Source organism: Harpegnathos saltator, unplaced genomic scaffold (genome assembly GCF_003227715.2).
Source record: "Harpegnathos saltator strain DR-91 unplaced genomic scaffold, Hsal_v8.6 scaffold383, whole genome shotgun sequence".
Lineage (NCBI taxonomy): Eukaryota > Metazoa > Arthropoda > Insecta > Hymenoptera > Formicidae > Harpegnathos > Harpegnathos saltator.
This window is the reverse complement of record NW_020230187.1, coordinates 46,861-71,467: the sequence shown is the minus strand read 5'-3', so window position 1 is coordinate 71,467 and position 24,607 is coordinate 46,861. Positions and strand designations below refer to the sequence as shown.

The window sequence follows — 24,607 nt, the reverse complement described above, 5'->3', positions numbered from 1 at the left end:
ATTTTTAGTGTTGACAGTGAATATCGGAACGCAGCCTATGTAGAGCGTCATAAAACACTTCTCGATTCGATTCGATACGATATGAACTAGATCTCATGTATCGCTTTGAAAATTAGACGAGTATCGAGAGCTCGCAAGAGCAAGAAAAATGGCCGTAATGTATCTGAGAAAAAGAGATGGAATGAGAGAGAGGGAGGGAGTCGGAGAGGGAAGTAGGGCGGGCGGGAGGAGGAGGAAAGAGAGAGAGAGAGAGAGAGAGAGAGAGAGAGACGTCGTGCACAAGAGCGGACACGAGCAGTGCTGTGACAATTTTATATATATGTTACCCGCTCGCTACATTCGGTGAAGGCTGCAGGTCACATATGTACGCATACGTACGTATACATACGTGATACGTATGCGCTGTGCGCGCATAAAACGGTGTAGGGACATATACGCACGCGATAGACGTACACGCGCGCGTGTGCACTCTTTCTTTCTCTTTCTTCCTTTCTGTCCGTCTTCCTTCACGTCTCTCTCCGCGCTTACTCCTGGCTCACTCGCTCTCACTCTCTCTCTCTCTCTCTCTCTCTCTTTCTCTCTCTCTCTTTCTCTCTCTCTGCCGCGCCACGGAGCAGAGGGAGGCGGCGGGTTCGGTGAGGAGGTAGTGGAGCGAGTGCGAAAGACGAGTGAACGTGAGCGAGTGCGAGCGAGCGAGCGCAAGTCGGGAAGCAGAGCGCGAGCGTGAGCGGTAGAGCGGCGGCGAGTGTGTGTCGGCATAGAGCGAGCGAGCGAGCGAGCGAGCTAGGCGAGAGTGCGTGCGGTGGTGGTGGTGTGACGACTGGTGCCGTGGACGGACGGACGGACGGGTCGGTCGGTCGGTCGGTCGGTCGGCGGTCGGTCTGTGGTGTGTGGAAGGACGAAGGAAGGAAGGAAGGAAGAAAAACGGGAAGGAAGTGTGCAAAATTCGCAAGTGCGCGCGTGCCGGCGGCGGTGAGAGAGAGAGAAGAGGAATACGTTGGGGATTTGTGTGAGGGCATAGCTCGCTGGTGGCGATTCGAAAAAGGGAGATTATCGTCGTCGCCGCCGTTGTCTCGAAAGAGTCTCGCGCGCGCCTTCACGGACCAGTGTGTCGTTGGGATCTCTATCTGTCTCGTTCTTTTTTCCGTGTTCACACATACACACACACACACATACACACACACACATATATACACGCATCCATACATACCACACATTCTCTCTGTCTCCCTTTATCTCTCTCTCTCTCTTTCTCTCTCTCCCCCTCACTCTCCGATCGCCGGGGGGCCTGCCGCCGCGAGGACGTCGAAGGAACGACGACGTGTGGAAGTTTAACCGGGAGAAGAGGAGCGTTTCGTGAGGAGCACAATGTCCGACCGAGAGAGCCTGGACGATCAACCACAAAGTAAGGAAACAGCCGGGCGAAGAGAAGCGCCACGACTGTTCTCTCTCTCTCTCTCTTTCTTTCTCCTCTCTCTCTCTCTCTCCCCCTTTCTCTCTCTCTTTCTCGTATATTCCATATCTCTTTTCACCGTCTCTTTTTCTCCCACGTACTTGGTCTTGCGACCGCTATGCCTTGGCGGCGTCGCGCTGAACGGACGAAACGTGCGCGGTTCACGTCGCGAACAGACATCTTTTTTCCCGTGGCCTATTCCCCCCTCCCTTCCCCTCCTCCCTATATATACACATATTTATATATTTTTCTTTTTCTCCGTACGTTTGGTGCTTGGGTGCTTCTTGTATGCAGAACGACGTACTTGCACGAACGTTAAATTCGGAGCAGGATGAGAGCATTCGTCTACCTTCTTGGAGCATCGAATTTGCTAACGCGACAAACCCCTTTCCCCCTGTCGCCGCTTCCATCTTACTCTCTCGTTATTCATGAGATCCGAAGAAATAACTTAGCCCGACAAACCGTCACGAGAACGCGTGCACGCACAAACATGACTTTCCGCGTCCTCGTGGCTGGTTCTGTCAGGCGCGCGCTGCAACGAGAATCGCTATTTTTCAACGGCACCCAGGATCCAAGATGGCCGGCTGCGTGTCGACCGAGAGGATAGCCTCTCTCGTCCCCACCGTCTTGCCTACATGCTCCACTCTCTTGCTCCTTTGGCTGGGAGTCTTTACCTTCCTCCCCCCTGTCTCTCTTTCTTCCTCTATCTATCTATCTATCTATCTATCTGCGTATGCGTCTCCGTCTCTCTTGCGCTTTCCTTCCGTCTCTCTCCTTTGCATGCGTGCTCTTTCTCTTTCTCTCTTTCGACATCGTCGCTCGACCCTTGTGTGAGTTGAATATTTGCAACTTCCGACATTGTCGAGCGTCGCAATGCCGGTTCTCTATGCGGCGCTCGCTTTTCTTTTTTTTTTCTTTCTTTCTTTTCTTCTCCATAAGCCGGTCATACGACCCAAGCACAAAATCTCGTCTCGGTTGTTGCTTGATCCGATACGAACAACCGGAGCACAAAGTGCTACGTGATAAACTGACGGAGCCGTTTCACGGGCGCGGAGGAGCGCAAGTATGATGTAATTTAGTTGCGAGATCTACCCAGTTACCTATCTATCTCTGTTTATCTATCCAGAGGCGCGCCGGCACGAAACCGTTTTGTCCATTCGAGTTGTCCACGGATTGTATGAATTTCACACATACGCTCAACGTCGCGAACGCTTTAGCGCGCGAGGTTAAGTTACACTTCTAGGTTTGTTTGTGGCACGCCCTGAATATACGTAACTTTGTGTGTTGTGCTGTTCGTAAACGTTTATTCACAAATGAAATAACGAAGGAGATCGTCTTTCTCTGTCGTAACGCCGCGTCTTTTGACTTCGAAATCAAAAAGAACCAACTAGCGTGGCTCTGAATAGCTACCGTTATCATCGAGCATCGGTCTTTGCATTTTCCATACGTTCACAATTTCGATGCCTTTCTTCCTCGAGTCTCCCGCAGCGACACGTACGCATCTTTATCGCTCCTAACCTCATTTTTCACACCTCTTCCCTTGCGCTGCGAGTCGCGCGACATTGACACTCTCTTTCTCTCTCTCTCTTTCTCTCTCTCTCTCTCTCTCTCTCTCTCTTGTTCTTCGTCCATCACATATTTTGCTGATTAAATTAGACTTAGCGGTTCTAGCGCAGCTAGTGAGTATCCGCTGCTAGCATGGATTATTTGTGGCCTGGCACAAGACACGTGCAAAAATCTTGATAAAGTTTGTGAAGATTTGCGTGAAATCCATGTATAAAAACTTATGGAACATTGGCGATTTTAAATCTTGATACTGTGTATACGTGTCGATAAATTTTGCATATTTCTTTTTATGTTTTTATCGCGTCAAGACAAATATGATTTGAGCGAGAGAAAGAGAGAGAGAGAGAGAGAGAGAGAGAGAGCTTGTTTTTTCGTAAAGTTCTTACGTTTCTTTTATGAACAATAACGAGAGAACGAGATTGATTAGCACAAGATGCTCTTTCCTCCATGGCTGTAGCGTCGAACATTGAACTTGAAGGAGTTTATATCGGTTTCAGTAACAACTTAACAAACATATTTTAGTCTTTCGCGTAACAAGCTCGTTCATGAGTTACGGCAACATCACGTAACTCGGACTCCAAATTTAGTATACTATGTCGGAATTTTGATATTTTATATATATTGTTATTCATACACTACGATGTACTCAAGTTGAAATTTCTCTCGTATTCCTCGTTATAGCGGACATTTCTCCCTGTTGATATTGTGCTACGACATTTTATTATATACTCAAAAAATGGCACAAAAGATTTAAAAAAATATGTGTATATATATATATATATAATATTACGAAATAATATGTAAAAATGTGGTAACATGGAGAAAACAAAATGTACTAAATTAACGCGACAAAACGAACAAATGTAACACATTTTGATTGGAGGAAACAGAATTTCTAGTTCTCATGAGCCAGTTTCAGTTACCAGAACCAGAATATTCTATTTCCCTTAACTTAAGTACTTTTGGTTCATTCATTGTCATGCTAATTCAATTTATCTTTTTCTTCCGTTGTATAATAAAATATATATGAACGGCGAGTTTTTGTTTTCACAGCTGCCTTGAGATGTTATCCTGTTAAATATTTTTATTAAAACCAATCAAACTTTGAAAATGCCAATTGTGACTAAAGTATTATTTATTGCACTTGTGCAATTCTTAGCAAAATCTTTTTTACCGGAAATAGAACCTCGCTAACGACGATTATTTTATCTTCACAATATATCTTGTGTTTCTTATTGCTAATTTCTAATCTAATTATTTCTTATTGTTTAATATTGTTAATTTATACCAATATTTCTATGTTAGTCGTTAATTAATAACGTCTTGTATATTTTACCAGAATATGGAAACCCAAGCGGTATGGATGCTGGAGGTGCTGATTTTGATTCTGGTAAGTATCTAACTATATTAGTCGTTTGTAGTAATTACAAATATAGTAGAGGATATAAGTGAATGAGAAAGATATATATATATTCTTATATTCTTATGAGATTTAAATTATCTTTATACTTTCAATAATAATATGACAATCTAAACATGTATTTTTTACTCACTGACCTCTGTTTACATTTATTTTCTTGGTTAATTATTTTTCAAAATTTACTATAATATGACTACACAAATTTATAAGCGATCTGTCGCATATAGTTTAGCGGTATTTCTGCAATTCGATAAATCTTAATGAAAATATTGTATCGATTATATCTCTATGTATCTATTTTCTTCATTCTGTGCGACACAGAGCGCCATCTTTGATCATTACGTAAATTATCTTAACTTACCGCAATGCAGAATGTCCTAAAATTAATGGAATTTGGACTATCTTCATTATCCATCTATTCATCAATTGATCGGAAATATATCATTTTCCCATTGAAATGTCTAGATATTATCTCTTGAGTAATTAACGACAAAACATAAAACTTTGAATTCCATTTGTATAATAGGTATATAATAATTGTATTATATAATAACTAAAGATATGTAATAACTAAAAGCCGTAAAAATCCCGTAAAAATTTGTCGCCACAGAAATTGAAAGCAACGATCGATGGCACCAAAATATTTTGCATGTAATACAATGAACAAGGCAATGATTTATTTCTCAAAAAAATGAATTATTTTATCCGCACACTAAACATACTTATTTGCGAAGGCAAATTATATTGGACAGTAGTAACTGACACAAGTAAAAATTATGATAAATAAATTACGGCGAAATATGACACCTTATCCGTATCGTCTACTACAATATGTCAGTAATTTGCGATAAATTTAATCACACAACGTAATCATTTCATAAATCATAATTATCTAATATAACCGTGCTGTGTAAATGTAAAATCAAGATTAAACGAGACGCATTTTACATTTCAACTCCGACTTACTTTCAACAATATTTCATATATTATATAATTCTCATGTTAATTACTTTCCTACTTTCTTTCTCGGGGGAAGTGTCTTTGTCGGATCTCATTTGTGTACTATAAGTGCGAAGGTGCTGTACGACAATTCCAATTAATACAACCAGTCGGTAATTTCGTCACATTTCAACATTTCGAAACGTACCTAATGTATGCAAGTGTACATTGGAGGATGAAAGGGAAGTGGTCTCGTATATGTTTCGGATAAATTTTTACGGATATCCGCAAGACAGATTCGAGCAGAATCCGAATCGGAGTGCAGCGGCCGGAAGCGAGAGGCGACACGAGACGAGACGACACGAGACGCGACGCGACGCGACACGACGCGACGCAACGCAACGCGACGCGATGCGATCCGACCCGACCCGATCCGACCCGACGGCAGTGGGGCGCCGCTACTAGAGCGCAGTCAGCTGGTTGTGACGTCACGCGCCATGTCGGTAGGCGCGAGCAGCGTGCGAATAGTGGGAGCAGCCGCCGTGCTGTCACGTGATTTAAACCGCGTAGTCACGTGGCGGCGTATCGCTCACAGTTGCGAGAGCCGGCGCTGCGCGGCTGCGGATTGGCGATCGCGTTCACTCGCCGCCACCATGATACGCGCGCATTCCATTGGCATGACGGCGGGCTCCATGAATGACCGGCACGTCATTCGCGTACAATTTCGCGTTCGACGATACGTCGACGTGTCGTGAACGTGTCATTGCTCGTACGGTATTTCGTGGCCGTTTTCACCGATGTGTAATGTACGCGAATGTAAAACGACGACGACGACGACGACGACATAAGACGCCGTGATCGCGCCCCCGTACGCGAGATGCGATGTGTCATTGCACGGTGACTACACCGGCTCGGCGCCGTTGGCGTTTTTTCCTTCTCGCGTCGTTCGGCTGTATCGGTCTTATTGTCAGTGGTGTATCGTCGCCTCATATCCGTTTCCACGAACACTTTCGTGAGACCTTTCCTCGTATATATAGCACCGTTACCGCGGCTGCGAATCAGAAACCGGACGCGAGCTAGTCACTGGTACTGGTTGACGTGTCGACACGTGTGAAAATGTATTCCCGAAAAATCGCGAGTGTGGTGTATTCCAGTGTCACGGAATTTCGATGATTTGTGAATGCGTGAAAACACTTTTCATGCGTGTTCCGCTCATACTTGGTGCACACGAACAGGTGATGATTCTACGTAAAAGAATAAGGAGGAATCGAAGATGTGCAATGAAATATTGTTAGCATGAGAAATAGAAAATTGTGGAAAATCATTGAACATTGGAATATCAATAATGTTCTCCCCCTCTCTCTTTTTCTCTCTCTCTCTCTCTCTCTCTTTCTCTTTCTCTCAACTTGATTGATATTTCTCATCTTGGACAACAGTTCTCGTTTTGAAGACAATTATAAAAATGTGACTAAAAACGCATGTAATAATTCACTTACAGAATATCAAAATTTTCAATATATTCGAGGTTTGATTTCTATGTGATACGTATTTGATACGTATATAATTTCCATGTAATTCATACATTATTTCTCTTAACACATTATTGTACTTATTATACTTATCAATTTTCTACAATATAACTACCTCGCCCCCTCTCGTGCCAAAAATATATATGACATGATGCGAATTTGAAAATTCATTCAAACGTATCTCTGCGAGTGATGTCATAAAGTAGCGGGTCATATCGATTCTCCGAAAAGCGTACCATAGATTGTACGATGAAATTTCATTTCGTATCTTCAATTTATATTCTCGTTGATTTGTCGCACGCATATCATCATCGCCGAGAGAATATCCTAGAGAGGAGAACTTTGTTTGTTGAAAATGTAGAGAGAGCCTTCGATAGCGCCACTTGGTTTTATTGACTCGATCGGTCGGAGATCGCTCTCGGGTTGCGCCGAAAGTCAATCTCGTGGCATTCGAAGGGCGTCGATCTCATAACGTTGCCTTTGATAAAAGTGACAATGCTATTATTATACGTACGCGCAAGACAGAGTGCAATTCACTGTAGATCTAGACTGACGTAGAAAGTGGCGCTTGTAATTAGTAGCTTTTACGTCGGTTTTGTGCGCGGGATACGTTTCCAGTGAACAAATATCTCCTTGAGGAGGGAACACGCCGGTCATTCGTGATTCCGCGTTGAAATTTCGTCTTATACCGACGCGGCTGACAATGGGAGAGATTGTGGAAATATCACAGGGCGACGTCCACGAGAATCCGCCGAAAAACTGGGACGACATCATGGAAAAAATACAATATTGGTGTCCAGAAGGTAACCTTTGCGTAATCTTTGGATTTTTCAGTATGCAATGATTATGTTTCAGATCTCCACCCCCCCCTCCGATTAATTTTATTCCTCTCGCGAGATACGTAAACGTCTCTCCTCGTCGTCAAACACTTATGCGAAATATGTTATCGCAGAACCGAATGAAACTTTAAAAGTACTTTTCCACGAGATTAATGTTTTTTTCTTTTTCCCCCGAGAATATCTCGTTACGCGAGAAATATTACAGTTAATCGACTACTCAAATGCTGTGGAATACCTCTCAATTGCGGAGAGGACTGACAATGCTCTTTTTCTTGTGTTGTTTCTCTGTCTCATTTTGGTAGTTATTCTAAATAATACTAAATATGCGATTTAGGGGCATCGCACTTTCACAATATCAATACATATGTCATTCAAATATATCATCGAAGATGTAACATACCTTGATTCTGTTGATCGGACGCACGCGTTCAGGTAGTTAAATTTTAAATATATTAAGTTATCGGCAGCGTTGAAAGAAAAGGAATCAGCATGTGTCAATATATCGCGAATACCATCGAAATACAAAAGCGATAAGTATTAATTAAATATGATTGCGTTTTATTTTATTGCGTAACAAATTTGCAGCTTTGGCTTTTATTGCTTGTAAGGTGTACCACTTCCGCTATTCACGTATCTTTTTTGCGTTACAATTAAGACGGGCGTTAGACTTGAATCACACATGATTCATTGACATATTCGTTCCAAGAACTGTGCCTGATTCAGGGACAGTGAGCCCCTAACGTAACTTGAAGTCACGATAATCGTCCATCCATCCATATCATAGGAGTACCACCGACTAATCCGGACCGATACCGTTGCCGAACAGTTAGCGATCCGTAGTTTCACCTTCAGTTTCACCGGCTTTTTCACGCAACAACTCTACAAATTCGTCAGAACGGATTGTGCGTATTCTTGAAATTTGCCGTTTGTTCTTCAATGATCATCCACACTTGATCTTACCTCTCGCGATGACGCTCGGTTGTCAGTTTCGTTTTGCTCCATGCCAGAGGCGGTGGACTCTGGTGGGGCGCAGCGGCGCGGGGGGTGGGTGGCTTTGGCAGAAAGGGGGAAGAGAGGGCACGACGTTGAGAGTAGACGTTGAGGTTCGCGTTGAGGCAGGTCGGTGCAGAGCGCCACGAGTCGCGCTCCAGGCGCAGAGATCAATGCACCCGCACCCGCGGTCGTATCTGGCCGCCGCCGTCGCCGTCGCCGTCGTCGTCGTCGTCGTCGTCGTCGTCGTCGTCGTCGTCGTCGTCGTCGTCGTCGTCGTCGTCGTCGATGTGCGATGGTTTCCGTGTCCGATGGATGGATCCGTGCTAAATCAGCGACGACAACGGGTTCCTTGATCGAGTCCGTCGACATCATCAGGCGATAGATGTTCGGATATGCGAGTGTAACGACGAAGAAGCCGTTTCGCAGAGAGACGACGGGACACGCGGCGCGGAGGCACGAGGACGGCGAGGGAGGCGCAATTGTCGATATCGCGCGCCGCCGAGGGAGCGCGATGTGGAGGCTGAACGAGGAAGCTAGTCACGGTATGACGAAGGCGAGTAACGCTATGAGAGCCTACGACGACGACGACGCTACGTCGCACCCTCGAAACAATGGTGCATTCAACGCTCGCGTGCCAGCTAGCGCAGCACAGCAAAGTGGTGGGCGTCTTTGCGGACCGACGGACACGCGTCATTGGTAATCGTTAATCTTGACGACGGTTCAGCAGCGGGGAATGACGAGAAGTGCAATCTCACAGAAGGAGCATCATACACAGCGGTCGTCCTGGGACCGACGTCCGGGAACGCGATCGCGGCTGAACAGGAAGCAGGATCGCCACGCTTTATGAATCGATCGATCGAGAGAGAGAGAAAGAGAGAGAGAAAGAGAGAGAGAGAGAGAGAGAGAGAGAGAGAGAGAGAGAGAGAGAGAGAGAGAGTCGGCCAAGGGAAATCATTGAGAATTCCTCGGGTCTTGTCATTTGTTGATGCAACGTATGATACGGCATGTCGAAGAATAGACCTGCGAAAGGAAGAGGAGAAGAGACGCATATAGAAGAATCTCGGAGAATCTGCTGGTCTTCTCGTCAGATTGCTCATTGGGATAAAGCGGACTCGCACGCTCTCGTGGGGAGGATCCGCATTCTGAGAACGCAGATCTCTTCGGCCCCTCTTCTTTCGGCTACATTCGCGACATTTAAGAGAAGAAGTCAGCCGATAAGCTGCTGTGTCCACTCACAGAAGTGGTACTTCTGTTGCTGAAGAAGAAATGTTTCCATGAAGAAACACACCGCGACAATGGTGATTGCGCTTGTGATTAATCATGGGAAACACCTTATGAAAGAGAAAGAGAGTGTGCGTGTGTGTGTGTGTTGCATCTGTGTCTAGTAATATCTGTTAAAAATTGTCCCCGTGAACAGTGTCGAGCATCAGTTGATCCAATCATTCCTGCGAGACAATCATTTTCGCGACGAAGAGAGCTTCAATGAGAAGCAACGAATTTGCCAGTAATAAATGAAGATCTAGAAGGAGCAAGACGCAAAAGAGACGAAAGGGAGGGAATATGGGACAGAGAGAATATGGGAGAATCGAAAGTGCCAGAGAAAAACAAAGGAGAAGTTAATTATGCCGCCGGAGAACGAAAAAAGGATATGAAGATTGTACGTGTGCGATCGTACTAATCACTTCCTCCTCATTCGACCTCGATACTATAGCACGTAGTAGGCACTTTCTTAGCAGTATTCAGTAATTTGAGCGCTCTCAGTCACTCTTCACCCCGTATGCAAAGCGGGAAGTCGAGGTAGGAACGTGAGACAGAGAAAGAGAGAGAGAGAGAGAGAGAGAGAGAGAGAGAGAGAGAGAGAGAGAGAGAGAGAGAGGTAGGGGGAAATGATATATTGACGAAACGTAATATATATTGAGTCATACGAACGAAAACTAGCTTTCTTGAGAAAAAAGGAGGAAGGAAAGGTGTATTCAACTTTGATACTTGCATCACACACACACACACATACACACTTAAAGTTACTTAGTACTGAACACTTGATCGTATCAACAAGAAACATTTGCCATCGTTTTTCCTTTACATTCGTTGAAGAAAGAGGATGACGAGATGGGCCAAGTGTGAAATAGTACAGTACAGCGTCCTGTGAAGACTAGTTGCTCGAAGAAAGCAGAAGACAAGAAATGTGGTGTGTCCGCGAATCGTGGTAGAGTTTGAGAGAAGAACTAGTAAAAGGTGGAAGGTAATGATAGAGTTCCACGGATCACTTGTCCGAAGAGGAAGAAGGATAAGCTGAATATACTCGCATGTCGGATTGAATCGTGGCACGCAGAGCGACGAGGCAGGAAGACGAGTCAGTTGAGAGGTGCCGGTGGTAGTTAGATTCGACACGGATCGATGTGACACGGTGGCCCAACGTCACAGTGGACGATTACACAGGTCAGAGGGGCCAAACCGAGGAACACGTCAAAGTGCTGCAAGATGTTACCTCAGGGGGTGTACGATGATGGTGATATAACAGTCATTGACCGAATAGAGAGATTTCGCCTTCGGGAAATAGCGCGATGGTGAAAGTGCACACTCGCGATGCCATTTGTGCTCATTCAGCGGATATTGAGGCGGACGAGAAGGAGGTATCTATAAGCCGAGATGTCGATCGAGAAAAAGAGACGAGATTACCGAAGTGTTTACCGAAGATTAGACGATTAAAAGAAGACAGAAGAGCAGAGGGTGTCTCCTTATTCGCCAGAGACTGACGCGACGATGTATTCATCAATCGATTCGATGGACTACCGCCGTTTTTTGCAAGGACAGTTGTGGACGAGGATCCTCACGAAATCAAACTTGAGTAGGACTTGGCACAGACGGATCGAACGTGGAGAATAATAAGCTTCTCGCGATGACCATCGAATATGGAGAAAAACGTCCTTTTCTGCAAAGTTATACGCGTAAGCGAAGGCTTCATGAAATCGAGATCTGGAGGAAGGGACACGGATACGTGGTGCGAGGAGCCCGTTGTCTCGAGACACGAATATCGAAAAGAGACTTTAGTCTCTCCGCGATAAGAGATCCTGTGTGAAAGTTTCATTTTGAAGTTTGAGCAGGAAAGGCGATAACGTGTGCGATTACGTGAGAGCGAGAGAGAGAGAGAGAGAGAGAGAGAGAGAGAGAGAGAGAGAGAGAGAGAGAGAGAGAGAGAGAAAGAGAGAGAATCTCGTGCACACAAGAACGCAAATTACACATGTATGCAGAGATCACTATAATATCAGTAAAATGTTCAAGAGCAGGATTTTCCAGGGCGATCTCAGCCCCGTCCCAATTCCAGGCAGCTTGCAACAGTCCAGTACGTAGTAACGTGATGCAGAGCCACACACATTATCGTAGTTGCATGTAGTTGATCGATCGAGCACGGTTCTCGTGCAGAAGATTTTGAACTCGCCCGAATCTCGTGATCGATTCCTCTTCAAATCGCTCAGTAACATTATTGTTATTCTCTTCACACACAGCAACTAAATCATCTCGAATTTCCCTTGTCACGACCTTGAATGCTCGACCACCGACGTTGACTAATTAAACATTGATCGTTTCCCATTTGGTCAGTTAAGTCACATTCATTACTTTTTACTTCCCAAACAAAACTTACCAAAATCGTGTTAATCGCTTCAACGGTTTGTTTGTTTAGTTTAGACAGCGGGTAAATTATTTTTATTAGCACATACTTAAAAGGCGGTTGTAAAGATAGATTTTGATCAGTGAGAAAGAGAGGGGGAGAGAGAGGAGAGAGAGAGAGAGAGAGAGAGAGAGAGAGAGAGAGAGAGAGAGGAGAGAGAGAGAGAGAGAGACTGATGATGCTACAGGATAAGAAGGAAGTAAAAGAAGCAGGTATATAAAAAGTGGTAGGGGCATATCTGGTCGTAATAGTGGGGCACCAAAGAGGTCGTCGACCTCTCTCCGGTGCAGCTGTTATTGATCGATGAGGAAGAGGACAACATCGCTCTACGGCGTGTTACGCCGTAGTACTTGTCTCTATCCCAACGGACAGGATAAGAGATTTACATCGCACTATTGGTCATCGCACCTCAAATATCTTCTTTCTTTTTTCCTTCATTTTCTTGCTCCTCTTGTTCTTCTTTTTCTTTTCTTGCTTTTTTTACCTTCTTTCTAAACTGACTTCGCTTTGCTAAACCACTAATCACAGACGTGACCCGAGAAAATCTGACAGAGAGAGAGAGAGAGAGAGAGATGGGGGGGAAGAGGGATCTCGAGCGTGGAGTGGTGACCCAATAAACACTGGGTCACCTCTCTACCGACCACACTATGCCCTGTGGTGTCCCCTTTCAGTCCCTTCTCTTTGCGTTCTCACAGACTGCTTACTTTTGTGAAATCGGAGCAAGAATAATTGAGCGGGATTGAGAAAGCCAATCAGAAAATATGTAGGCCCGTGTAACGAACAGCTAAGCCAATGTATCTTTAATTTTTGAACCATTGGAAACAATTTGTAATTTTAAATTGATATATAATTAAGACATTTCTTGACCGACTCTTGTTTTTAATGTGTTAAGTTTAATGAATTTTCTGTTAAATTTTCTCTTTACGCAATATCGATGTATATGTGTCGATATATAGCTGAACATTTGCAGCAGATATGGTTGTCATTTAACGATATTAATACAAGTTAATAAAGTATTGTACGATATGAACATATTCGGTTAAATGTTATGTAAAAAATTGACGGTTAAAACATGTCACGGTTAAAACAATTGTAAATTGCAAAATAACCGAGGTGTCCATTAATCTGTTTTTGTTATATCGACTATTTTGTAGACGATGTGTAACATCTCCGAACTACTATATATGAGATATTGATATTGATGAACTTCATTTGTTTGTGTTGTAGGTCAGCAAGGCCAGCAGAGCGAGCAGGAACTGGCGACGAAAATGTTGCAAATTCAAAGCAAAAGATTCTATCTTGACGTAAAACAAAACAGGCGTGGGAGGTTTATCAAAGTCGCTGAGGTATTTTCTTGTCTTCCTAATTTTACGCTTAACAGATACCACGAGACTATGACTTTTTTCCGACATTGTCATATGGAGAAAACTTTATCTTATTTATTAATTTATTAATTACGTTACTATAATTAATAATAAGATATAAGAAAAAGATGAAGTCTGCTACAATTGAAATAATATTTTCAGATAAAGTTTTTTTTTTTTTTTTTTTACTAATGTATTCTCACTATATTGAAGTTATATAAGCGCACGATGAGACTGATTTAAAATATTTTTGATCGGCACACTGTACAAATTTATCTTGCAATACACTAATTTGTATTTTTATTTAATAATTTACAGATTGGAGCAGATGGAAGAAGAAGCCAAATTTATCTGGCACTTAGTACAGCGTCCGAATTTCGGAAACATTTATCGACATTTAGCGACTTTTACGCATCTCTAGGTACTTTATAATCCCTATTAATTAAAAACTGAGACAACTGTAGCAGATACATATACGGTCATATTTGACCGTTGATATACGCGAAACGTTGACATTCGAATATTTAGATTTTATCGGTAAAAAGGTCAATATATTTTATAACATAATGTAAAGTTTACTTTAACCCTTTGACTGCGATCTGTTCTAAGTCAAACCTAAGTTTTCGCCATACATCTCACATATTGAATTTGAATTTAAATCCTCTTCATCTGTAGAAATACTAAGTATTCTTGGCCGTTTATTTTTCCTTCTACACCTAACTATCCCATTATATATTATATATTATATTTATATATATATATATATATATATTAGAGTGTTAGACAAAGTAAACTACCAAAGCCTTCGCTGAGTGCACATTTGCGTCCATAATCTAAACCGATAGCTTTCGCCGGACGCATATATGCGTCTATAGGCGACACTGATAGTCTTTGCTGGACGCATATATGTGTCCATAGCAGTCAAAGGGTTAATCTATTCTAACAATCGACAATCATTGAAGTTGTTTCCATCTTAATGAAGAGAGAGAGGGGGGGATATTCTATTTATTTTCATCAATTAATATTAATCATTTATATCATACTGAATGTGATCAGGTCCACCAAATCCGGAAAACGTACCAGACGACGGAAAGCTCAAGTCAGAGATGATGGTGAAGGATAATAGGCGGTATTACTTGGACCTCAAGGAGAATTCTCGCGGCCGTTTCCTGCGGGTGAGTCACCCTGTATGTACCAGCCAATGTACTTACTTTCTACGCTAAGTCATAAGAAGAATCTCTCAGTCCTCATCTCGAAAGGCGGTGGCCTTTACGAAGGGTGATAGAGATGAGTGTAAAAGGTTTTTCTAGAGCCGACGATGACAAAAAGATTATGTGAAAAAATAAAATACGATATAACGACTTTCGCGACGTTGTAGATGCAACCGGTACAACGAATTATTATATACTTTTAATAACGTTCGTTGAATTGTTCAGGTGTCGCAGACGATAACACGGGGAGGTCCCAGGACACAGATTGCGATACCAGCGCAAGGTATGATAGAATTTCGCGACGCGTTAACGGATCTTCTCGAAGAATTCGGGACGGATGACGGTGGCTTTAAAGGTGACTTGCCAGAAGGCCGTTATATGCGCGTGGATAGCAAGAATTTCTATTTTGATATCGGTCAAAACAATCGTGGCATCTACATGAGAATTTCTGAGGTACGTGCACGTCGTTGGTTACTCTTTGCCATTTCTATAATATTTCTTCTCATTATTGCTTATTCACATTGACGCTAATTGTTTATCTGAATCTAAAAGAAAAAAAACTACACACACATACACATATATATATATATATATATGGTTTTTGATATATCAGCTAATCAAAAGATTTTTCGTTTGTATGACATAGCGGACATAGATGAAACGGCAGATGGTGTTAGTAGAGGTTCATTTTTACAGGTGAAAACAAACTTCAGGACAGCCATCACTGTGCCGGAAAAGTCCTGGGCCCGTTTCCGTGATATCTTCGCAGATTATTGTGAAAAAATGAAGGAAGGCGGTGCTGGGGGCATTAGCAGCTCCACCGCCGGCGGTGGGAACGTATTGTCCGAGGGGAAGGGTTCGATGGTGGCACAGGTACCATCGCCATCCACGAGCACGCAGCCTAACCCCAATCCAAATTTAGACTCTCCTCTAATCAAGTGAAAAAGGCTTTAACTTAACTCGAACATTGGGAAATTATAACTCGTAACTCGTTTTCAAGTCATTAAGCGAAGTAAAGAAACTTATCAGAGTCTATGCCATCGTCATCGTCATCATTATTTGGCTACGGCATCGACATGGTCATCATCAGCATGATCATCGTCATTGTCATCGACACCATCATTGTCACCGTCGCCGTCGTCGTCATCATCGTCGTCGTCATCGTTATAATCATTATCATCGTCATCGACGACACACCATCATCGTCATACTCGCCGTCGAACGCGAACACCAAAACTCGTTTGAAACACGGCCATTATATCGCAAAGAGTAACAGCCGATTGTTGAGTATATTCATATAGCCACAGATTTGATAATGAGATAAAAAGAGAACGAAATGATGGAAAAAAACCAAAAACGCAAAACAGATGCGCGACGGTATACGTGGTTAAAAAAAATGATTGTCGGCGCGTCTCGCGAATATAAAAATAACGGAAGGTGGAAGGGATAAATCGAGGTATAGATGGTGTGTGTGTGTGTGTATGTGTGTGTGTGTGTGCGCGTGCGTGCGCGAAGGGAAAACGAGTCACTGCCGCTCGTGCGACTAACACAGAATAGATAAAAAGAGAAAAAAGATAACACGCAACGACGAGATAGAGAGTAATAATTATCGCGCGCGCGATGTCTTTTTAGGCGAACACAAGTTGCCATCGATTAACGTTATGAGTACTACCGTTCATTTCCTAATTCTTCTACATATACATCTTGTTTCGAATTTTTGATTTTGTCATTTAAATTATCTACTTTCTCAGATTTACACATTCGGAGTACATGCAACTTTATCACTTACTTTTACATACGCATTGAACGAATGAGAGAACCTTCGAACGGGAAATGGACTGTAGTGTGGATCACGTTACAATTGAATTTGATCGTTCAGAATTTATGAATATAAATAGTTGTTATATTAACGATTATATCATGACGAAGTAGGAAAGAAAGGGCGTGTGGGTTTTGTCGCGAGAAAGAAGAAACCAAGTAAAAAATAGGAAAGATCTATCTCGTGTCTATACGTAGACAAGTACGTATTACACATTTTACGTACGACGTAAAAAAGTGAAAAAAAAAACTGAACAACGTCTCTATTAAGTAATTACAAGATAATATATAACACATAGATAAAAGAGAGGAAAAAAAAGAGATGCTAACCGAGAGAGAAAGAGAGAGAGAGTGTACGAAATTATATATATATATATATACATATATATATATATATATACATATACATATTGATATATGTATATTATACAAAGTTAATTATGTTACTTTTGTTTCATCGATTCGTACGAAAGGTGCGCATGCAATCATATATAAGAGGGCGCGTATATCGAGTATGCGCTTTTACAAAAGGCATAACACACACTCATTCACACAAAACAGCAGACAAAAGTACACGCACACATCAATATACGCTACAACGGAAAATTGAACAATTTCGATGACACTTTCTACATGGACAAACCCATAGGACACACACTATACGCATGAAGATATTCCACCATGAAAGACATATTCCATCACAAAGGGCGAACGGTACAAGGGGACGGTGTGCATGTGTAATGTAATAGATTATGTATGTAAGTTCGAGCGATGGCCGAGTTCTAACACAATTGCATATTAGGTATGTATTATACGAATACATAATAGGTATTTATATAGAATCTATATAACACACTGTATAATTGTAACGAAATGCCAATGTCCGCGGACCCAGGCGACTGCGCCAAAGTTCCAGCAATCCGGCGTGATCCTTAATCGAATTGAGACACGTCGTTGTTGCTGGTCCCTGCAGTTGCTTAGGCCCCGCCCGCCGGACACAGGAAGAAAGATGAGACAAAACGTATGGCAGAGTGTGTGAAGACAAGATAACGTTTTTCGAGATGGTCGACTGGAGGATATATAGGGATGGAAAAAAATACGATCGAGTTTAATCTCGGTCACAGGGAAAGAGAATCTTAATACGTTTCGACTCTGCAACGCTGTGCTAATATCATCAATGACAAAATGTCCATTCTTTCCTTTCCGCGTTTCTTCCAATCGAAACGACAAACCGCTGTAAATGCCACTCGTATTTCGCACTGGGTGCGATCATCTAAATAGTAGGCGACTTGTTTTAACAGAGAAACACGTCAAAGACGCATCAGAAATTCGACTTGTAATCAAGCATGCATATATAGTTTACTCGTTCGCACTTTTGGAACGAATAATGCAAATTTTCCTTATGTTCTGTAAAATAGAAATTTATTATATTACTTATTTTTTTTTCTTTATTAACTAATATTATATTTCTTCTTTTCCTCTTAAAAGATTATTTTTCTCTTAAAATGAAGCGACAATTTCGGCTGGTCTGAATTCACTTAGCACGTAGGGGTCTCAATGATCTCACAACATGAAAATAAATCACGATTATCAATTTAAGTATATACGAGTGAGTAGAACATTGAAATTAGAATCCCCCGATTCCCTTCGATTTGAGTATACTTGGTCCTCTATCGGCCTTCAATGCGTGTACATATATATATATATATACATATATGTGTGTGTGTGCGCGTGTATATGTATGTATATATATATATATATCTCGCATGCGTAATCAAATAACACCCCGACAGATTCTTGACAAAGGCATTTACAACACTTTTGCACTTGACGCATTCACTTGTTCATCGTCGAACTTTTTATTAAATTCAAAGGGGATCAGTAAAATCTGCGATTTATGCACAAACGTTATATATTACTAAAAAATCAAGCGTTGCACGGGAAATGGCATAGAGGAGATACATAGAAAAATCGTTCACTGGCTAGGCAGATGGTATGACATTGTGATCTATACAAATTACAAATCACAAAGCATCCATAAGTAGTAGATATTTAAGATATAAATACATACACACACACACACGTACATCTATGATGACTAGTGAGAAGGAGAGGAGAGAGAGAGAGAGAGAGAGAGAGAGAGAGAGAGAGAGGAGAGAGAGAGAGAGAGAAAGAGAGAGAGAAGGGAAAGAGAGAAAGATTACTGTGTTACTAATGCGTTCACGTGACAACGCGTGCAACAAAAAAACACATACAAACACACGTTATTAAAAGGCGAAGATGACTACAAACGTACCTAAAACTAACTAAAAACAAAACGCAGAAAGGAGAGAGAGAGAGAGAGAGAGAGAGAGAGAGAGAGAGAGAGAGAGAGAGATGTAAAGAAACAAAAAAAATTTGAAGAGATACCGTCTGACACATAAGAGTAAGCAAAGTAATATAATGTGAATGAAAGGAAATAAAAACACACACGATACTCCTGCCACGCAGTGAGTCTTTAGACACAGCTTTAAGATAATAATTATAAATAATAAAATAATAATTATTAAATAATAACGATAAAAACTTTCTATATGTTGAATCGTGTCTAGTGAGAAAAAGTACTATCGAAGTAAAGCAACACAAAAAAACAATACTATCGCCACACACGACACACAGATTAACGCAATTTATATGACCATCAAGATTAATTGTCTCTATATCGAATATTCTTTCCTTTATTTTTTTTTTCTATATCTACGTAGCAGAGAGGATGGCTGTTAGGGAATAGCTAATGACGATATTTTGTTTTGTTATTTTACAAAACAAACGTTGTGCGGTTGGTGATCGGCAGACCTTTTTGCTAAGTGTTAAAATAATGTCTACGTAAAGAAAGAGAAAAAACAAAGGGGTGCCGGAATCCCATACCTGTGTTTTTATATTATACGGTGGAGTTATTACACCGCATACTGTTATTCATTGTCACGCGCTACTACTGTCACGTAGAATTTTCACACGTGAACGTTGTCGCGCGCGTGCGACAGCTGCGTGTAGCGACGTCCTCCGATGTGTCGCACCGTCGAAAGGAGGAGTGCATTCGCGACTATGTAAGCGATGTATGCTCTTTTCGTTACGGCTGTGATCTTTTTCGCTGCACGACGTTGTGACTCGCAGAGAAAAAGAAGAAAGAAATAGCTTCGCGCCACTGTATGAAAATTCTGCTGTCGCTGCGATTATTCTTATCATTATTATTAATATTATTATTACGATTATATTGTCATTATTCTTACTATATTACGATTATTCTTACTACCGCTATCATTAACTATTAGTATCACTTATCATCGGAGCGCTACTATAGTTGTGTATTGACCACTAATAACGAGACCGGCCTTGAGCGGGCTGATTTTCTTTTTTCTTCATTTTTCCTCATTAGCGTATATTGTGACAACGATCGGTCGCAAGTTTGCGAATTTAATGATTTTTGGTTTGTTTTTGCATCTTATTTCTCTCATCTCATCCTCGACCACAGGCCAATTCCTCTCGCACGCGCACACACGCAACACACATATACATCCTCTCTCTCTCTCTCTCTCTCTTTTTCTCTCTCTCTCTCTCTCCTCCCCCTCTCTTCCCTTCTCGTGTTTACTTAAGTTTCACACTCTTTCCTTCTCCCACAGGTAAACTCCCGTAGAAACTCGCGTTTCGCCCTTTTCTTAGTAATCGGCCCACTCTGGCGTGGAATCGATGTTGGAATGCGATTTCAGGTAAAAGAAAGAAAACAGAGGAAAAGAGAGAAGGAAAAGGAGAAGAGAGAGAGAGAGAGAGAGAGAAAGAGAAGAGAGAGAGAGACAGAAAGAAAGAGAGAGAGAATGAATTAAAAAGAGAGAGTGATTCAACGGGAGGTCAACAGTGTTTAGACTAGAATATTTACTTCTTAGGTTTGCGGTCTAGCGGATCGTACGTCGGATCCACAAAGTAGACTTGTATTAATCATCACTTTCGGCGCGATGCGTTTTCTTTCTCCTCCTGGTGCGTTCTCGCGTGTGTGCATGCGTGCGTGAATGCTATAATTTGTGTGGGTGTATATGCTCGACAATCGAAATGAGCGAGCTATTCTCTTTTTTTTGCAAGGCGGGAGAGATGAAAATGAGAGATATAAGAGAAAAAAAAATAAATAAAACACACCGATCGCGAGGACGATGCGCTGCCGAACACATTTAATGCTACACGATAGATAATCGTCGCGAGAATCGTGCGCGCTCTGACCTTGAGTTATCACATTATATCATCAGTAGCGTAACGAAAAAAATCAGAGTTTGTTGTTGCAGAAAGTAAGTGAGATTTACTTGCGATTGGCCTTTGTATGTCGTTTGATTTATTATTAAAGATAACAGTCTGTTGCAATTATCAACGTTTTTCATCCTCCCAACGCACAGCGCACAGAGACCTTTTTTTCCGCATAAAGTGTGGCACCCGGTTGTAATTAAAAATTTATTGTAGCGATGTGTACGTGTGAGAATGAATGTGTGTATATGTGTGGGTGTGTGCATGCAAAGTATCGCTAAATTTATATCACTATAATGTCGCGCAAGATATTCCTCACATCGCGGTCGTGATGAGATTTTCATGTAAATATCTGGTGACTTACGGTTTAACGGCGATATAATTTTCGGCTCGCCGACCGAAGTGCAGTCATTTCAATGTAAATTCGCGGTGTATAATGTGCATTCGCGGTGCATCGTCCTCGATGATAAACTGGTGTCGTTTGACGACGTTTGATGAATGTTTGACAGTGCGCGATTCTTGACCGTTATTCACATCTCTCGAGAATCGATATATTACAGCATAATATTAATTGTTATATAAATACTTATCGAACCAAGTTTTCGCAAAATGTTACAAAGATCGAGGATGATTTTGTCGGACACAAATTCGTACCACAATTGTTTCTTCGGATAAACGTTTTTTCCGCTACATAGCTTGTGTGTGTAATACTTCAATATTATTAACTATTAAAGAATGCAAGAGAGCAACCCGCCGGAATCGGGACGAAAGATTGTCCACTAGCACGATAAGCCGGGGATAAGTACGAGGAATGATGTTAGCTTTGCGCATCTTAAGGACATCCTGAGAAGACCTAAGAATTCCTTGAAACCCAACATCCAAGAGACCAAAGCTCTCCTTTCGTTGATCGAAAGATCCCGCAGGATCCCGCAGATGATCGGAAGTCTGGATCGGAATATGTCTCGATCCGTCGATAGAAATTCGCCAAATCTCGGGATCTCTTAGTAGGATTTCAGACTTTTTGAATCTCTCGAATGTCACCGTAGATCAGAGAGTCTCAGAAAATTCGAAGATATCTTCCGATCAATATATTCATACAAGATTCGAGGATCTGAAAATTCGCGAGAGTTTGAGGATCTCGTTAATCAGGAGTTGATCCCGATCGAGTTTCGTCAGCGTGTCTCGAAACTCCATACGCTTCTTGAGATCGCGAATTTTAAGATTTTCCTGTTGGATTTCGAGATACAAGGATTCGAGATTCTCCTCGAGAACGTTTCCCAATTAATCTGTAGATTCGAGTACTCAGGACGAGGACTCCTCCGAAAGGTAGATCGGGAGATCCGCGGGATTCCGATCTTCTTGACGCCAAGTATCTCGTATCGCGCGCGCGGCCAAGTGTGCGGTGATGGAAAAGAAACAAAAAAGAAATGCGACGAACGCGCACGCCTTTGGACCCCCAGTCAGGACCTTTCGCCCGTGTTGAAAAGATAAACATAGTTAGTAAAAAGGCAAGCCATTTTTTTAAGCGCGCACACGCATACCTCCCATCCCTTCTTCCCTGTGCGTATACCGCGTGTGATCGTGTACATATATATATATATATATATATTGTTGTAAATGGTTGACAAAATGGCGCTTAACATACACACATACACACAACAGGAGGTAAAACCGCGAACCGGGAGAGAAAATAAAAAAAAAAAGAGAAAACAAAAAGAAACGAACAAGATAGCAACATTAACAATCGTGCAGGAGCAAATCACTGTTTATCTATTCGACATTGTGTGTTCGAAGCATGAAAAACCGAAGGGAGAAGAAAAAGGACGATAAAAACAAAAAAAAATGAAGCTATACACATTTATTATGTGAGTCGGAACATATTCGAACACAAAAGGAAAGAAAAAAAAATACTGAAGCCAAGATTCTCATCGCCTCGATGTTAAATGTAATACGTTTTACAAGGTAACAGAGCATTTCATTTTATAACATTTCTACTGTCTATACTTTCACCCGGACTCTCATCGTACGAAGAAGCGAGCGGGGAAGAAAATCCACCTGTCCCGACTGTCCTTCCGTCACTCCTTCGCTTAGAATTGGACGCCAAGGGAATTAGATGCCAAAGATGCAGATGGAGAGAAAGAAAAAAAGCTCTCTGGCATCCACCCTCTCCCCCTCCCCCCGAATCTCTCTTCTTAAATTACAACATATAAAAATAAGTTATCTCGAATCTCACGGCCCTGCGAGACGGCCGCGTTTCGAATCGCGAAAGGACGCTGTTTCGTTCGACATAAGAAACACGATACACGAGATGTATCACATCAATATTATTATACGCTATAAATCGCGGGCGACGCTTCGCACGCAATGTGTAACGGCAAATAGCGTGGGACTGCGTGAGAATTTCGTCTACTTTTGTTACGACAAACTAAATTGGTGATCTTTGACAGAACGATTAAATCAAAAGAGTTACATCAATTGGGTTGTTCATAGTTACCCGCGATCCGGACTTCCGGATCCAGACTTCTTCAAACCGTCACCTCGTCCGGATCTTTAAGTTTAAAGATAAGATTCCGCGATAATCCGCCTGAATTGGAGATAGACCACTTGTTGTCCTACCTTCAATTTTTCCGTTTCATTTTACAGTATACAATTGCTTTGTGCGATTTCCCAAAATCTCTCTCTCTTTGCGTATCCCAATTCAATTTGCCTTCAGTCCATTCGTTCGTCAGTTCTTCTATTTATTACCTAAGAATAATTAAGAATTGAAAGTTTGAAAAGCGCCGTAATTTAACAAACGAGATATTTGCACACTACTTTGCGCGCCATTTACTCAGCGCGAATTTCTCGTTGAATTCGCTCTCGACGATGTCGAGTAGTCGAATGTGGATCTGCATTGATTATATCTCGACATATATTGATTGGGCTTCGACAGGTTGTGCGGCCAAAACCCATCAATGGCAAAACGGAGAAACGCCAAAGCGGCCAACAGCAGCAATACGAGTTCCCGAAAAGACGAAGATCCTTACCGCGTCAAACGAAAGCATCCTTCGTCGATCCTGTCAAATCCATTTCTACCACCGCTAGCACCACTGCCGTTGTACCCGCATTCTTATCCTGCTCCGTTGTGACTGGCAACGGCAAAGGCACAGTGTACGAGAAAATGGAATTTTAGGTATTTGTGACAACAAGAGCTGAACCCTGTGGCGCAATGAATCGGCGAATTTTCCAATTTATACCGTTTCACGCGTTGATAAACTTATCTTACTTTTATGTTCCGGAATTGTTCGCGGTTGCGTCGATTGAAATTTTACGTAGCGCGAGTTGTGTTTGTCCTTGTTAATAAAACTATCATGCACGGTCGCACGGTTTATGTTGATGTTGTTAATTTATGGTTTACGCGATTGTGTGATTTATGTTGAAAGTTCGCGTCGATTTTTACCTAATTCTTCTTACGCCGGAAGATCGTTCCGGGTGCAAAAGCGCTCACTTTCCCGAACGCAGTCACGAAGAGATGTTGTTCTTTCTTCTTGAGGCATATG

The 24,607-nt window shown here is 42.0% G+C and overlaps 1 protein-coding gene across 3 annotated transcripts; it reads left to right on the top strand.

The window, feature by feature from the left end:
- Positions 1 to 269: 269 nt before the first annotated feature.
- Pur-alpha (Purine-rich binding protein-alpha) lies at positions 270 to 24,436 on the top strand. 3 transcript variants are annotated; one of them, XM_011146613.3, is made up of 8 exons: positions 270 to 1,405; positions 4,359 to 4,409; positions 13,637 to 13,755; positions 14,092 to 14,194; positions 14,830 to 14,960; positions 15,210 to 15,437; positions 15,681 to 15,857; positions 24,001 to 24,436. In XM_011146613.3, exons 1-8 carry the CDS (start codon positions 1,369 to 1,371, stop codon positions 24,238 to 24,240), a joined length of 1,086 nt encoding a protein of 361 aa, XP_011144915.1. In that variant the 5' UTR covers positions 270 to 1,368; the 3' UTR covers positions 24,241 to 24,436. The 3 variants fall into 3 exon arrangements, with proteins under 3 accessions (XP_011144915.1, XP_025156553.1, XP_025156552.1); XM_025300768.1 differs by lacking the exons at positions 270 to 1,405; positions 4,359 to 4,409 and adding an exon at positions 7,227 to 7,710 and having other exon boundaries at positions 14,830 to 14,948; XM_025300767.1 differs by lacking the exons at positions 270 to 1,405; positions 4,359 to 4,409 and adding an exon at positions 7,227 to 7,710.
- Positions 24,437 to 24,607: the final 171 nt, after the last annotated feature.